Source organism: Apteryx rowi, unplaced genomic scaffold, assembly GCF_003343035.1.
Source record: "Apteryx rowi isolate R43461 unplaced genomic scaffold, aptRow1 scaffold_1310, whole genome shotgun sequence".
NCBI classification, from domain to species: domain Eukaryota; kingdom Metazoa; phylum Chordata; class Aves; order Apterygiformes; family Apterygidae; genus Apteryx; species Apteryx rowi.
Genome location: NW_020447543.1, coordinates 4,987 through 22,840, shown reverse-complemented (window position 1 = coordinate 22,840; position 17,854 = coordinate 4,987). Strand labels below are relative to the sequence as shown.

General features: G+C 38.3%; 1 protein-coding gene across 4 annotated transcripts in view; it reads left to right on the top strand.

Moving 5' to 3' along the window:
- Window positions 1-9,094, top strand: part of MED23 (mediator complex subunit 23) — a 37,910-nt gene extending 28,816 nt beyond the window's left edge. For 2 of the 4 annotated variants that reach the window (XM_026056464.1, XM_026056465.1), the window contains 6 exons: window positions 1,054-1,219; window positions 2,234-2,306; window positions 3,406-3,620; window positions 4,138-4,258; window positions 6,295-6,426; window positions 7,153-9,093. In XM_026056464.1, coding sequence (XP_025912249.1) covers window positions 1,054-1,219; window positions 2,234-2,306; window positions 3,406-3,620; window positions 4,138-4,258; window positions 6,295-6,426; window positions 7,153-7,326 — 881 coding nt within the window. In that variant the 3' untranslated portion in view covers window positions 7,327-9,093. Of the gene's footprint in view, window positions 1-1,053; window positions 1,220-2,233; window positions 2,307-3,405; window positions 3,621-4,137; window positions 4,259-6,294; window positions 6,427-7,152 lie in introns of all 4 variants that reach the window. The other 2 variants (XM_026056463.1, XM_026056466.1) reach the window with 2 other exon arrangements.
- Window positions 9,095-17,854: the final 8,760 nt, after the last annotated feature.

Genomic DNA, 17,854 nt, shown 5'->3' with positions numbered 1-17,854 from the left:
AGAAAATGAGATTATTTTTTTCTAATGTCATCATCAATATTATTAAGAATAAAATATTGTAAGTAGTGCCACATTCAAGACTGTGTATAACARGTTGTATGCAGTCAAGAGCAGTATACTTGCTATTATTAACTGGTGAGAATCTGTTCTTTAGGAGGAAAAACTAGAAATTACATATTTAACACAAACCTAAATTTACTTAAATTACTGCTTTTTATTATTATTTTTTACAATTATGTATACAACTACTTTAAATTACTTTTGAAATAACTGATGAACCCATACAGTTGTGTTCTAGAGAACAGAACTAGTGGAATCTCCCTGGACATCATCTTCTCTTCAGGTCAGCCTTACTGAAGTTGGCCAGTTTTCTGGCCATCGTGTCTCTTCCTTCGCTGCTTCTTCTGTAACTTGCCTTTCTTTTATGTGCAACTTGGAAGAAGGATATTAGATCGCCCTGAAGAAAGCACTAGTTAAATAAATATTCTACTTTTATGTAAACATCAGGTGTGTTAGGAGTTCTTTCCTAGATGTAGCTGACATGAACTAATCTTGTTCTGGAAAGCAGAAAATTTTCAAAGACTAAGCAGTTGTATGAAGTTTCATGTTGTATGAAGTGTCACCCTAGAATTCTGCTGGGCAACTTTATACTGAAGCAAATTAATGCTTTCAGATTATGCAGAGCAGAAAATTTTCGTTATTTTTGTTGTCTTGATTTGGAAGCATATGATGAATGGGATGTTTGGTGGTGGTTTGTTCCACTTAATCAGGAAAATTTATCCCTTGCATGAGCCAGTATGTGAAGTATATCCATAGCTATGTGTTTATGCAGTCCTTCAGTGCTTCTTGGTACCTGAGTGCCATTCATTGCCTTATGTTCATACTTTTTTCCGTATGTCTTAGTTTCATGAACTGTGGTTGTTGTTCATTATCAATAGCTTATCTTTCACTTCAGTTTAATTTTATATGTATGGTGTGTACATATATTTTAAAACAGTTTGCTGTTTTTACTAGTCATTAATGGGGAAGATTCTTTTCCTTAATCATTGTCACCTATGGCAGGCAAATCACCTGGTCCATTCCCAAATTGTGACTGGAGATTCAATGAATTTCCTAACCCAGCTGCCCATGCTCTGCATGTTACCTGTGTTGAACTCATGGCTCTGGCTGTTCCAGGGAAGGACGTAGGCAATGCACTACTGAATGTTGTGCTGAAGAGGTATGTTGTCTCTCTGAAACTGTTTTCTGCAAGATCCAATACGTCAATTACAGCTAAGGTAGTCTGTTATCATCGTTTTCTTTATTTTTTTTATAAAACTGCAAGTATAAATACTTAAAATTTTATATAAAAGTATTTTTGGAGAACAACAGGGCTATAGAGATCAAGCAGAAAAATAGTGTGTTGGATTCCCATGTTGGGGGGGAAAGCATTGTGTGTGCTTCTGGAACAGTTGATTTAGCATGATCCTGTTGAAGCAATGGAGGGAACATCTCACACTGGGTGATGACTTCTTCAGTGGGTTCAGTGGCACAAAAGCTGGGAGAGAGCTATTGTCCTTTCATCCAGAGTAGGGAGACTTCATGAGCTTATATCACAGGATCTTTGAATGCACAGAAAGAGCGAGGAAGGATTTGGCCGTGCTCTGAATCCTCCTGATGCTAATGTAAAATTAGAGACACTTTGAAACAGACCAGTGTTCCTAGGCTAGCGTTCTGTGGCGATGTGTTAGACTTGACCCCATAGTTCTGTTTCTTGACTTCTAGCTCAGCCACTGTGGAAAAGAGCTGCAGTGGAGAGGAGGACCCAGCATTTCTGCATTGATTCAGATGTCTCTGATAAACAGTGACAGACTGAAATGATTCCTTTACAGCCTTATTCACCTTAGTACTTTATTGTTATTTGTTTTGTTTGGGACACATGGAGGGGAGGGGTAAATAAAGGGATAAGTAACACTTAACACTCAAGGCTATTCAGTAGGAAGAACAGTATGAAAGCAACCTTTGAAGAACACGTTACAAAACCAAAATCCTTTCTGAACAAAGTTTTGCCAGCAACGTCAAAACAGCATTCATACTGTCTGTTGCTGCTCTTGGATAACTGTGTGTCTCTGTATAGCTCTCTCAACTTATCAGGGAATATTCTCTGTACAAGTATGCCTTATCTTTAAGTATACCAAAAGCACAGATTGCATTTGTGAACTTCAGGGTTTGCATTTCCTTTTTCTGTCTGTAGTCAGCCCCTGGTGCCAAGAGAGAATATCACAGCTTGGATGAACGCTATTGGACTAATTATCACAGCCTTACCAGTGAGTCTGTGTCTTTAATAAAAAATAAATAAAAATAAAAAACCACACTCTTCTTTCATAGAAGGTTTATTATCTTTCTAGGGTATTTTGTAAGCATTTCTGCAGTTTGCAGTGTGACAGCCGAATCTGTACATTCCTCAGTAAGCCATTCTGAAGGCCATTTGTATGTTTGAAAAACATCTTTTTCTACTCTTCCAGCATTGAAAATATAGTCATGGTTTTTATTTTTCTATTATGTTTTGAGGCTAGTGTGAAAACAAGTAGATCATTCCTTTTGAAAACATGGTTAAATGCTTTGTGTATAGTATCAGAGGAGAACAAGCAATGGAATGAAACATCCATATGGTTTCTGATGCAAAGCTCATTTTGCATTAGCACTTGCACATCCTGTATCTCTTAAACCATGTAAATGAGATGTGACTAAGACTGCAAAAGCAAATGTGTGCAGTATTAGAGTTCATGTTTTTGTATTAGTTTTGATCTTCTGAATATACTGACTCGATAGCTGATTGCATTCAACATCAGGACTGTCTAATAACTTTGATCTTGTTTACTGGTTGCTTATATATGCAACAGTTCTCTTATCCTTTCCCTGTGACTTCTCTCCCTCAGTAAAATGACTCATTTCCTTGGAAGAGAGCTGACATGGATTTCGTTCTTGTTATTTTTGATATGCTGCTTTATATGTCCTGCCTGTTTCTTCTCCTTGCACCTTCATCTATGTTATTCCCTGACTTTTGCAACTTTTTTTGTTTTCTGTTTCCTTGTTGAGTTTTTTGTCTGTTTTTTGTGCCTATACTCAGAAAATTCTATCTTCTACTATGGTGTTTCCCCCTTGCTCGATTCTTTTGGAGCTCTTTACATTCCTTCGTTAGTGAAATTCATTATGTATGTCTTGATAATGCCACACCCTTTTCTGCTAATATGGAGGTGTCATGTATTATCCTTCTTAACTTAAGAATGATGTTTGTCAGGCAGGGTTATAAAATACCATGTAGTTGAGAATATTTTGTAAATACAATAATGGAGAAGAGATGAGAAAGCACTGTCTAAGATACTCTTCTTTTCAGAAATAATTTAGACCTTTTGTTTTTCCCAGGAGCCATACTGGATTGTTCTCCATGATCGCATTGTGAGTGTTATCAACAGTCCCAGCTTGACATCAGAGACAGAGTGGGTTGGTTACCCATTCCAGCTATTTGACTTCACAGCATGTCACCAATCTTATTCTGAGATGAGCTGTAGCTACACTTTGGCTTTGGCGCATGCTGTCTGGCATCATTCTAGCATTGGACAACTTTCTCTCATTCCCAAGTAGGTGTAGATATTTGGTAATTTAAGTAAAGTTTTTAAAATTCCATGTGTATTATAGGTAACTAAGCTGTACCCATAATACTTATACCAGCAGATAGATACAGGGGAGCACCAGAAACTACGAGATAGATCACAAGTTCTTTTCCAGCTCTGTCTTCTCCTCCAAAACTACCGTTATCTATACAGCTCTCTTCTAAAGATGCGTTCCTGTCAAATAATAGTGACCCTTGGTTTAACACCAGTGTTAAAACTTGAGAGAACACCTTTCTGACTGTGTGTGGTGGTCTGCTGAGCTTGAGTGAGACTTTGTGTCTCCTTGGGACAAGGTGTTTTTTTCTAGTCTGGTGAAAATGCCTGGAAACCTTTCAGAGCTTTGCTGAAATAACTATTGTTTTCTGAACTGCACTGTATTTTCTAAAATGAATGCCCAAATCTGTGAGAGAGAATGAGATGTTTTGGGTAGAGTTTGGGACAGGGGAGGTCCTGTTTAAGTAATAAGTGTCTTGAAAAACTGCAGGTTCCTCACGGAAGTACTGATACCCATAGTGAAAACAGAGTTCCAGTTACTCTATGTTTACCACCTTGTTGGTCCTTTTCTACAACGGTTCCAGCAGGAGAGGACACGATGCATGATAGAGGTAAGGTGTAGCTCTTGGCCTAATTTTTACAGTCTTTTTTTTTTTTTTTTTTTTTTTTTTTGCCTTGCAATTTTAAAACAAAGCGCAATTTGAGATTTCTGATAGAGATTCGGCAGTGAATTCTGTATATGCATAATGATATTTTCAAGGATCTCAATTGCTGTTTTGAGACCCAGCTACTTAATTGAAATCTTGTCAGCTTAGGTCAGGATAAAACACTTAGTACTTCAGAAAAACAAACAAACCAAAAATACCCACAGCCAAGCTGTCTGGGCCAAATACACATATTATCTGGCTCTCAAACAGCATGCAAAATATGCATCAGACCAGTTGCCTGTTTTTCAAGTTTCTAGCCAGGGGAAGGAAGACTTGCAAAAGCTGGAGTTTGCAAGGATAGTGGAGCACAGGCTGCTCCAATCATATGGATGTGAATAAGGGTAGGGGAGGAGAAATGAAACAGATGTGGCCTGCAGGCAGGAGAGTCCTTTCTAGAAAGGAGAATTAAACTTGGGAATCCCAAGTCTTTGGATTTCTCTGCTGTCAGTAAGTATCTGCAAAGCCTACATGGCAATTAAGTATCTCATCTCCCTCTATTGTCTGACCAACATAACCTGTAGGTCTACCACCACTACTAATTACTTTTTCATCTCCAATTGCCAGTATCTGTGCTGGGGATTTCACCCTGAATCTTCTTAGGTCCCCATTAGGAGCTGTGCTGCAACATTTTTTTMCCCCCCCCCCCCCAGTTCTTTCTAAAACGTTTAGTTTGCATACATCGTTTTGTGAAGAGGTCACAAAATGTGGGGATGCATACACACTGGGAAAGGAATTGTGTAACTATTGTTTCCGAATGTATGGATATATCATGAACTCAGGATACTGTAAGAAGCTATATCAAGTAGTTAAATATCATATGGCAGTGTTACTCTATACTTGTTTCCATCTCTCCTTCAGTTTTGCTACTGCCTTGTTCTGATTCTTTTAAGTATATTGCTTTGGAAATACAAAACAAGAAGTAAATATGCCATCCTCTGGGAATCATGATATTTTCATTGTAGTTTTAAGTGTAAAAAAAAAAAAAACTCATTTTTTTTCATACAGTAGTACTTAAAAGCAGTAGAGAGCAAAAGAAAACACTGCTTAGGCATGGAGCAGTATCTTTTTATAGATTCCTGTAGAGTACTATAAATAGCTAGTAAATATTGCTTTCACTGGGTTGTTTCTTCCTTCCTCAGTCGGGAAGGAAATGGTTGTTTTTTCTATGTCTGTGTTTTGTTATTGAACTTAAATACAAAAGTTAAAAAGCTGTCTTCTCTCCATGTTCCTTAACATTCTCTTACCACTATTTTTCCTTTACAAGGAGTTGATTTCAGTCTAAGGAAATCATGCTGAGTTACTGCCCTAGAGTAGGCGGCAACTGCCATGTGACTTAAATGATCTTAAATAACCATCACAAAGTTTAAATTTCTTACTGGCATTTTTAAATGGCTGTAGACTGACATATGTTTGTGCACAATGCTTCCTTAATAGGTATACTCAAACATTTTGTCTAATCATAAACTCTTTGTGGAGAATGCTTGAACCATTAAAATGGACTCTCTAAGTCTGCTGAGACCTTGTTTAAGTCTAAATACAAGCTAAATACAGTAATCCATAATGTCGTCTTTCTAGAAGACTCAAATCTTATGTTAAGTTTTTCATAGTTATTTATTAAGGTCTAGTTTTGCAAACTGCATAGGCACTTACTCAAAGCATATTGCAATCAGTGATGTTTAAGCACTGGTTATGCAGATATATATGTACCAAAGTCTCATTACACTGGTTCAAACTTAACTTAGGAAAATAGAATCATTTGGTTAATCGTAATGGGATGAGTTAGACTTACCCATTTGTCCTTGCAAGAAAGTAAGTAGCTATGAATCTCAGATACTTAAAAAGCAATACATATATTTATTAGACTGTTTAACTGTATTTCCTGTCTAAAACATTTTAAAATCTGTTTTTGTTTGGGGTGGTTTTTGTGTCTGTGGAAACAGATTGGAGTGGCATTTTATGAAATGCTCCTGAATGCTGATCGGTATAGCTCACACCTGAACTACATGGATCCTATATGTGATTTCTTGTATCATATGAAGTACATGTTTACAGGTGACAGTGTGAAAGACCAAGTAAGTAAACAGTAGACATTGATACTTAGTTATCTTTTTTTTTAAGAGCAATATAGCAATTCAATGTTTTTGTGAATTATCTTCATATGTAGCAGTACAACAAAACCCTTAACAGTTGACTAGTCTCTATACATACAATTTGGGAAGTTTGTACAGTTTTACACAGTTAAGTTTTAGATAAATAGACTGTTTATCTCAGATTACAAGATAAATTTCTGTGGTCTGAAATTTAAGGTATAGCTTGAGGGTGCTTTTCAGTACTACTATTAAAACAACAACTAGAAAGGAAGCTATATAAACTTGTGGATGTTTCATAAGTTTTCTTCATTTCAATCCATACTTTTTGAGTTTTTACTTAGTTTCTGGTTCAGTTAATATAACCTGACTTGTGACAAAAGTGGGAATTCTTCCATATTCAGTGAAAAATCATTCACCTGATTTAGATTTATTTTATAACAATAGGCATTTTTTTCTTCAAGTGTAAATTGTGTGAATCATTTTGCAATTTGCTCTGGTATACAGCTATTAGACCAAGGAGGGTTTTCTGGATGAGTTATCAGAAAAGGTCCAGAAGTTAACATGGTAAATAACATATAAATACCACTCTTTACTGTATCTTTTTCCTTTTGTATTGTTGCCATGTGATGTTCCCTTTTGTTGTAAAATATGTCAAAGTATTCCTGTTTATCAAATGCATTTCTGCTCTTTATTATTTTTATTTTACAGGTAGAGAAAATCATTTGTAACTTAAGACCAGCTTTGAAACTTCGTTTGCGTTTCATAACACACATCAGCAAAATGGAATCAGCTGCTGTTTCCCAGCAACCTATCAATAATGGGTCACCAGCGCCACAGCCTAACCAAGTGCCTGTTAATGTTGCTTTGCCAGTAACACAGTAAAATGAAGTTTTAGGCTGGCCTTGATGTGAAGACTTTTTTTTTTTTTTTTTGAACTGATTAAGGTGAAACATCATCTGACCTAAAATTTCATGTTTTGTATAACAGGAAAGAGAACTATGTRCAGACTAATGTGTTCTGTTTTGTTTTGCATAATGAAGCTGTCTAATCATATGCATGCCAGTCTTCCTATCTATTTATATCGGACACTAGATGAGGTATATGTTGCCTTTCTTTGAAAGCACTGAGTAAAGATTCTCTGCAAGCAGACAAATAGATGGATTTCTAGAGAGTTTACAGTATCCTGCTCCCTATCCTGATTCAAGTCATCTTGATATTTTTTCCCTTTATTTTTGTGTATAATATGAAATGATACTCAGCCTATGTAGCCTGATACTGCCCTTTTTAAATTTGGCTTTTGCCTTATGAAAAGTTTTGTATTTTTTGTCCCACAGAAGAATTTAAATTCTTCTTGTCTTTTGGTAATGTAAATTAAGCCCTTACACAGAAAAGTTTCTGAACAGGAAGCTTGCATCAATGCTACTGGGTTAAATTGTATCTCCCCAAAGACTGAGAATGATCCTTGGAAAATTTCTGTAAATTTCTTATGTGCAGTTTACGTTCAACAAATGAGCAATGGGTTTCATCTAGCATGAATTACCAGGCTGTTAAATTATTACCCAGAGGCTGTCTCTGCTGAAAATATGTGTATTCAGTAAAGCTGTGCTGGCCGATGTTTTATCTTTCCTATTTGGGAAATGGTATAATTTTTATTAAGTCAATCGCAATTTTATATTTTAGATTTGTATAGTATTTTACTCTCATTCTTTGTTTTATCTGTGTACTGTGTTCAGCAGGTTTTGATAAAATTGAAAGGATGTTTTGTAAATATTCACCTTGTTTGACAGGATTTTTTTAATTAAAAAAAAAAATACTTTAAAAGACTGTGTAATAGTATTGTTAAGCTTATTTGTTTTCCATGCCCCTTAGTTTAGAAGTAAGAATTGACCATAGCAAGTATATTTTCATGTCTCAAGTTCTCTAACAGCTTTATGATGATACTAACTTGAACCTATTACCCACAGAGTCCAAATCAATTCAGTTAGGTATGTTTTATTTTATTTTATTTTTTAATCAAAAGAAAGAAAAAAAATGCAGTTATGAGTGGGAGTTGTTGGTTCAGTTGGGTGGAAGCCTTTTGTCGAAGGCTGTCAACTACAYACAGCAAAACTACATTGCTGGAAACTGCTATCATTTGTATTGTATTTAAACCCTAAATTCTGGCAAGTGTAATTTGAGTAACAGTAAATTGTGCATGGTCTTACTTAAACTCAGTCTGTAGTCTGGTATAAAACCATGTCTGCCTATCATATACCATATGTTTGTTTTAAAAGGTGTTGTATTCCATTCCAGAATTGAATGATTCCAGTATATGTCGGGCTGGATTTTTATAATAAGATGAACGTGATGGCCACAGTAGCACCAGGCTTCCCTCACCTTATCTGACCTTTATAGAGAATATTTATTCAGTAAAATTTGAGCAGTCTATTATAATATGGCTGGCTGAGTAATAGAGACAGATGGAAAAAGTTTGCATTTCGTCTTTAACCACCAGAGGGAGATTTCTTCACAAAATTTAATTTGATCATCAGTTAACTGTGTATGTAATGAAACATCTTGAACTCTCAAATCTTCCTTGCATCTACCAAAGGTTTTATGTAAGATTTAATAACCTAGAAGCTATATTACACCATTGTCCTTGAGGTTTGAAATATGTCTCTCCCCCCCCCCATTACAAATTTGCTGGAGGACTCTAAAGCTACCAGATTTGCAAAATCTTTCCAACAAATTCATCTAGGACACAAAAGAAATGTTTCACTCATGCTTTTCCCTCTTTTTAATTGATGTGGCTGTACAGAGAGAAACTGAGAGAAGGATTAGCCAAACAAACACTACTACCGAATGCCATGGTAAGAATAAAGGGTTTTCAGTCCTTCATAATTGTTAAAAATTTATATTTTTAAAATGCCAGTCAGTGCATGTAACAGTTACTGAGCTGATGAAAGATTTTTGTACTTAAATGCCTCAGAAAGCAAGCAAAAGATTGAGCATTTTTGATTTTAGCACTAAGGTTTTTTAGAACACTAGTATTTGTGGTTTGGTAGACTGTAACTGAAATCATGCAGTCTTTCTGAAGGTGCACAAAAATAGAATAATATCATTGCAGATGGCTGCATTGACTTAATTTAACTTCCTGTGACTTCCCACAAGATGGATTTATCTCCATCATGCCTACTGCTGAAAGTATTCTTACAATAACGAACAAACATTTGAATGCTCATGCAATGCTGAACTTGAAGTACTCTCTGCAATTACAGAAGTTGATGAATATTTTTATTTTTCACTGTGTCTTTGTTCTTTCAGCAACTCTAAGCATGAGAAGGTACAAACAAACTTGGGGTGTGAGTTTTTTGTGGGTTTGGGGGGTTTTTGTTTTGTTTTAGATTTAGGATCCAGAAACCCAGCACTAGATAGTTGCAACACACTGCTCAATAGAGACTGAGAGGCTATAAAGGAGGAGAGTTTCCCTTCCACCAGCCTATTTCTTATTTTCTTAAGCATCTGCTATTAGCTGTGGTCAGAGAAACACAACTGTGTTTCTATATTCTTTTTTCAAGTCATATGAATAAAAGAAACATCCTGTCTCCTCCCCCCCCCCCTTATCTTTGTTCTGTTTGTATGTACACGCTCTTGTGAATTGCAGTGATGCTCAGGTCTGGTCCTTCACCCCATTAATGTTTCATGGGCAGCAGCTCTCGGATTGCTCTGTGACTTGGTGGTGTGCAGCTGATGTGGGATTTAATGAGTTGTTTTAAGGAAAAGGGGGGAGTTTTTTCTCCTGAAATGCGTGGCAATCCTGGCTGTTGGCCTGGTGAGAGGAACTTGGTGGGTTCCTTTCAACTGTCCCTCTGAAGTGCCTCACTATGAAAGGCAGAAGTTTTATTTCTAACCTAGCTGTGTTTCAGCACGCAGCAGGCCCAAGCTGCTTTGTAGTTTAACTTTTAATTAAAAAGCTGAAATGGGATATACCTAAATGCCCCCACATTAATGCTATATGTGAAATTTTTAAAGCAACCCAGATGCCTTTGAAGCACAAAGCTGAGCTGCATGAAGGAGGAGAGACTGAGGGAGGCCATGCACGCACATAGAAAGGCATTATTAAATAGTTCTCCTGTGTTCAGGTATATCCTTTCATGCACACTATGCAGGGGCCTGGTCCTTTCATTTCTTTGTTCTATAAATAAATTGGAAGTTTGACATTCCAGATTTAAAGTGTGACTCCAGTAATGATTTTTACTCATCAGAAAAGCTACTTACATTAGCATAAAGCTACGTCTAGGTCAGAATTGTGTGTGACAAAGACTTGCAGCAATGAGAGCAGAAAGCATTGTTGGAGTAACAAATTGCAGTTCGGTAACAGTAGGGTTTAAGAAAGAAATCTGAAAAAAACAAATGCATTTCAGTGCACTAAAGCTGCTGCTTTTATTAGAGTTACATCTACAGCCCCTACCCTGGTGCTTAAACATGACTGTGGTGCTGTAAGCCCACAAATGCAAGGTGATCCTCTTTCATTGCAAGCTGAGCTAAGTCAAGTTACCTAGTTATTGCCTCTCAAAGGAGGAGTGCTGAGCTGCAGTTTCTTGATCGCTTGTCTGAACAAAGGTTCATATCCTTTATACTTTTATGGTCCCCATTAGTAGGGTTTTTGGACACCTCAGGCTCTTTAATGTGTATATCTATAAAACACACCTGTAAAGTGGGGGAATATTATCCTGTCCATTGCACGGGGAGGTGATAGGCTAAGACTTGCATAACATTAGCTAGGAAATAAGCAATAAAGCAAGGACACAGATGCCCTCACACTGTTAGACCACACATCCATCCTCTTAGGAACTACACATAAGGCATAAAATGGATAAATGAGAGTGAATTTGGCTAGTTGGTTGCTATGAAAAGAGGTAATATAGAAGGCTGTCAATGTGGAGCATCTGTGCTCCCTCTGAAGCCAGGGGAGAGATGGTGGCAAACCCCTGAAGTTGGCTTCTTGCTTTGAATTGCCCTGAGAAGGACCATGTCACTTTCTTTTGACTATCCATAGAGTTGAGAGAGGCTAGATGCCAAAAGCTGAGTTGTATAAATACCATCCAGTGACCTCTGGGAAGTGCTAAATTCTCTCTCAGGAAAATAAGCAAGGAGAGAAAGTACAAGTGTATGTGAGTTCCCGGTTCACATCATTACAAACAGCTATCTGATGGCTACAATCACCAAAAAGTGAGCAGACAGAGAACATTTTGACAGGCCTTTTGTATAACATTTGTACTGAGATACACAACTTGCATAGCCCTGTTCCCCACCAACATAAAAACTATATCTGTTATGACATTTCCATTTCTTTTTTTTCTTTGATGAAGCACATTTTCCCAACACTGCTCTTAAAAGCAATGGCAGGTACATTTAAAGTTATTAAAGCTCTGCTGAAAGTTGTATAAAATAAAATTAGCATGTTCAGTGTGAAATGACAGCACGGCATTATCTGTATGATTGCAGTGGAGTTGAGAAATTCAGTGTTGATTCCCACTGCAGCTATAACTCAGGCATGTCATTATTTACTAAATACAGTCAAACTGAAGAGGACAAAACAAGGCCCTGAAGGAGCCAGTCCCTGTACTGAAGCACTTATAACCATAAATGAAGGTATACGGAAGGAGGAAAAAATAGATAGTTAAGGAAAAAAAAAATAATTTATTGGGTTTTCTTATTATTATCTCAAATCAGTTCTTGTGAGCATTGCAAAAGCAGAATGCCTGTGATATCATTGAATGAGTTTAGGGAGGTGTTTGACAAATGGAGAAGGGCCTTAGAAGGTGAGGAAGAGATTAACAGATGGGAAAGGAAACATTTGATATTCACAGAAGGGTTGTGAGGTTGAATTCGTTAACAAAATCGCTATAGACTCCTTCCCTCCTTGATGCCGCTTCTGCTAAGATGTAATTTAGCAAAAGAGAGACCTGATCATAGCTTATCACATCCGTTTCTTTTTTATTGTGCCTTTTATTCTCAGGCCCCAGCTGAACAAACCTTCAAGGAGCCTGACCCGAGTAGATTCCTTCTTTATGACTTGCTTTCATTAAAAGGTGGGAATAAAGATTGAAAAAAATGATAAAGATTGACTCTACACACCACAGTACTGGCAGATTGTGATCTTCATTCAGTAAGAACTTGGCATCATTTAATGAATAGCACTGCTCCAAATGTAGATAACAAGGGGAGCGAGAGTGAATTTATCTATCAAATATTGTAGAATTAGCATTGCTCCAGGAACAAAAGCTGTASTTTCATGATAAACGAATGAGGAAAGACTGAGAGAGCTTGGCCTGTTTAGCCTGGAGAAGAGAAGACTGAGAGGGGATCTTATTAACGTGTGCAAGTATCTTAAGGGAGGGTGTCGAGAGGATGGGACCAGACTCTTTTCAGTGGTGCCCAGCGACAGGACGTGAGGCAAYRGGCACAAACTGARACACAGRCASTTCCATCTGAACATGAGGAAAAACTTCTTCACTGTGAGGGTGACAGAGCACTGGAACAGGTTGCCCAGAGAGGTGGTGGAGTCTCCTTCTCTGGAGATATTCAAAACCCGCCTGGACACAATCCTGTGCAACGTGCTCTAGGTGACCCTGCTAGAGCAGGGGGGTTGGACTAGATGATCTCCAGAGGTCCCTTCCAACCTCAGTCATTCTGTGATCCTGTGATAAAAAGGGTTCAGCAGCAATGCTGGCTTCTGCTTCCTCCTTCCCACCTGCTCCACTCATTCGGGCCCCACAGACTCCCCTCCTCCCTGACTGCGGAGCTGCACTGCGAAACTGAGATACCAACACATACAGTATTCAGGAGTATTGCATTGCACCAGTCAGAGCCTGTTTCCTTGTCTCGCTGTTTATGTGGGTGCATTCAGGCACTTCAAGTAAAGCTGAATTTTGACAGTGTACAAATCAATACACACAATAAATGACTCCTGAGTCTGTCACCTGTATAATCAGAGGAACAATGGACAAAAGTCTGAATATAGCACTCAGACCCTGGCAATACAGTCTAGAGTCCTGTGGACCCCAAAACAGACRTATCAGAGGCACTTATGTGCTGTATCTAGTTGAAAAAGTAACCCCGAGCAAGTTTATTTTATGGTGTTAAGACAGCTATGTGTCAGCATCCACTCTTCAAATTATCATTAGGGTGAGCAAACTTCCCATGCTACACATGTAAATAGATAACCACTACAGTTACTTCATTTTAACTTCTCCCTTTTTCATAATAAAAAGTCAGCCTTTATTATTTAGCATACAATTCTACACAACAGCATAATATTAATACCTGGTTTCAATCTCTGCAGTGTTGGGGGAGGGGGAGAAATAGGGCAAAAGAGGAGAAATGGTGCAAGATACTCTGCTGTGGGGCTTAACTGCTCAAAACACTGGACAAAATCCAATTCCGATTTTTCCAAAGCCACCTTTCTGTTGAGTTCAAAACAAAGATGACAAATGTTGGGCTGAAAAGCAACATTTGTGAAAACTCCTATTCCTCCCCAGTAGAAAAAAGTAGTTACAAGTTTTCCATATTTTGAACCATGCTGCTTTTTTTCTCACAAAAGGAATGAGCAGTCTTGAGGAAAGGTCACAGACAGTAGCAACTTCGTAATTCACAGCTTCACATGCTCTGAGCAAAAGCATTTCTAAATTGGTCTAAGAAAAATCAGAGATGCTGTTTACTTGTCCCTTTGGAAAAGGAGCTCCAATTATTTCAGCTGATAGCTTCAGCTCAACACTCATTGTGTCATGCTTCTTCACCTTTGGGGAACTGCACCAAATATAGCAGATTCTTCCCTTCGGATAACAGATACTCACTTGCCCTCTTGGCAGAAAACAGGTTTCCCTCATGTATAACAAAGGTGAAGTTACTCTAAGGAGATTCATTTTGCTTTCCACCCACAGAGAAAAACAAATGCACAAAACCAGCATCAGTTACTGCTTTCTTGTCCTTGAGTCTATTGCAAGGGAGTAATTGTTTTCTATTTTTTTAGACTGTTAATTTGCAGTCTCTCATATGACTAAAATTCCACTTCTGCAATGTTTAAGAAACGCATGTTTCCATGATGTAAAATCCTAGGCAGCACCTCTTGGGCATCTTTGAAGGACAAAGCTTTCACAAAATTCATCTCATCTCATGTTGCTGTTTATAATTCATGGGTTTTTTTGTTTTTTTGTTTTTTTTTTTGCAACAGCTGCATTCTACTGTAGGCAAAGACATTTGCTTTAAAAGGACAGGTAAGAACTTGCCTGATAAGGACTCTGCCACCTCTGCACTCTGGTAACTACTTTCAATTCCCTTTGGACTTCCTTTGTTTTCATCTCTTATCTTTTATCACTCATCCTTTTCTGAAGTAGAAGCTGAACAAACCAAGACCAGAAGATTTTCACAATTCCCTACTGTGCATTTTCTACATTTCAAAGAAAATTAAAAATTCCCAGGCTTCCATGTTTGTGAGAAACCCTGCCCCAGGTACAGGACACAACTGGACAAGTGTGTATCCGGAGAGCCCTGCAGATAGGGCAAACACAGCACCTTGCTCTTTTCACATCTGCTTTTCCAGAGGAGTTCAGTTTTCTCACCACATTCTGCACTACTGAGTTTCTCCTCTCTCATCCACAAGCAGGCACATAGATTTTGGACCAGCCACGCACTACAGGTATTAATGGCACTGCAATACAATTTCTTGGTTTCTGCAGTTTCCATACTGGCATTATCCCTTTTTTTTTCACTTTTCTGTGCTCCCACTCTCACTTTTATCATTACGGATTTCCTCTGCAGCACCATAGGTTGCTGTCCACCGCTTTCACTAAATTCAGCCTCCCTCAGTTCCTAACTCCTCAGCCTGAGTACATGTGAAGCAGCTGAGGGCTGAGCATACGTATCACAGATAAAAGTGACCATTTTGTGAAGACATGGGACTTTGTCTTGAAAAAGAGAGCAAGAGAAATTGTATTAATCAAGAAAATAACAAGTCCATTTACTATTGCAGTTTCTTATTATTTTCAGAGGCAATAGAAAAAAGCCCTTGAGGATCCCAGAAAAATGAAATAAAATATATTTGCCCCACAACTTTGCTAGAAAACATTTTCTTTTGAATTATTTTAGTTTTTTTTTCCAGACGCCTTACCAAATGAACATGTACAGGATATCTGGGACCTGCAAAGGAATGCCACTGTGTCATTTCCATGGCTTTCTGGGCAATGGGCTATCACATCAGCCATGGCAACAGTCCAACTGCCCAGGCTGCAAAGAGTTTTATCAAGCTTTTTGATGGTGCTTTTGCCTCTCTCAGAGGCAGTTTGGGCCCATGCTTTCTCCTCTTCAATATGAGCGCTCTAGCCAAAATGAAAATATCGGGATGCAATTTTTTCATCTTCTTTTTCTCTTGGTGCATGAAATCAGCATTCAAGATGTTGGCTTGATAACATTTCTAGCCACTCTACAAGCAGAACCTGCAATACTGCAGGCTGTGAAACATATTTTTCCATATGCATTCCTCATCTAGGCCTTATTTACATTAGAAACATATGTAACTGCATGTGGTGTATTCAAACTGTCATACATGGAAGGCTTTTCTAGTACTGTATCTCCGAATACCAGCACAGCCCTTACGCTAGTCCCTGTTCTGCGCACCTGTGAAGCTCCTCACATAAGAACAGCTTCAGACTGGAAGGTCGTTCAGACATGCGCTTTTGGGTCCTGTGCCAAACCTCAGCCCAGGCCGTGGGAATCCTGCCCCTCCTGCCCTGGGGTTTGGGTCAGGCACCTTCTCCTGCAGCAGAAGTGCACATCCCAGCTATTTTTTTTTTTTCAGATCAAAATGTAGGAATAAAAGGTGTTCAGCTAACTTGAAGAAAATAGAGGATGGATATTCGTATGAAATAAAAATGGAAACTGTGCTCTTGAGCATGTGCCATGATTCCAAAGTGGCAGATTGTGACAACCTTGTCAGAGACAAAAAGTCCTCTGAAATGGATGGGACTCCATAAAAATCCAATTTCTATGATCCATCAGCAAACAATTTTTTTACTCCAGTAGATGACAAGCTGACAAAGCTCATTTTAAAGAACATTTCAACTTGCTTAATAAATTATAAAAGGAAGCTTGCAAATGACATATTTCATTTGCAGCGATATAAATCCCAAACAGATTTTTCAGTAGTGTTACGAATTATATGAAGTGATTTATAGGGTTCCTTGGCATCAGTTGTCTGTCTTTCCCCTTGAAATTAGGCAAGCTAAAAGACAGAAAAGTAGGACAGCATTAAAAAGCATTTGGATGAAACATCACAGAGTGGGAGTATTTGAGAAATTAAAATATAAAATGCTAAAAAAAACATAGAGGAATGATGGGCTAGTGGTTAAGGTACAAGAYGGGACTAAAGAAATCTAGATTCTTCTCTGACACCATCTTCCCAAGTAACTTAGATGAAACTCTTAGATTCACTGTGCTTTCATTGTCCATCAGCAAAACACAGCTAATACCACTTCCTTACCCTTCAGCTGGGCCATGGGGACTGTCAAATACTCAYATACTGTGGCAGTGAGGGCTGTGTGGTTGTCATAGAAAAATAAGTGGGAAGATCATGGACTGAAGTGCTGTGAGCATCCTTTCCCATGAGCTTGGTACCATCCATTCCCTCTTCTGCAGGGGTTCCCAGACTTATTTTGCTCCTGTGTTGGTACCATTGTCAGAGCCATCAGTTGCTGCCCTTGCTTCTGTGCCAGGCCAGGTCCTTACAGAAATTTTTCAGTTGCTTGGTCAGCAGCTCTATACCAGATCTACCACAATTTGGGAATCTCAGGTCAAAGTATAGAAAGATTAAAGACGCTGGGAGATTTTAATTCCTAAAAGAAAGGAGGGTAGAAAAGGAAGTTTTAAATGGAAACATAAGCATTCAAGGAACATGACCATCTTTATGCAATAGACTTTTTTCACATCCTGTTCTACACATCCCTCATTTGTCTGAACAGTGATGTTTCCTGCTGAAATCATTATCCACAACCCTAGTAATCACCCCTAAACTTTAGCATGAATTCAGACATCAGTTCTCCTCAATTTTTTGTCAGTGATTAGCTACATTATTCCATAGACAGCAAAAGATTAAAATCTCCCTTTAGTAGATTTTTTTTGTTAGTATTCATTACTAATAATTTATTATTAATTTATTAACTATTTGGGCAAGTGAGAGGGCTCACTGCGAGTGTCCCTGTCACCCCTTTCAGGTCACCCGGCACTAGGAGGCCTTTGCAGCTACTCTTGGCATTACCCTCCCACTTCCTTATGCCACGATCCCAGACCCTGGGCTACAGTGAGAGGCAGGATGGAGGGATGYGGCAGCTGTGCAGCACCATCGTCCGCCCGCAGCTTCTCCCACCGGGATACC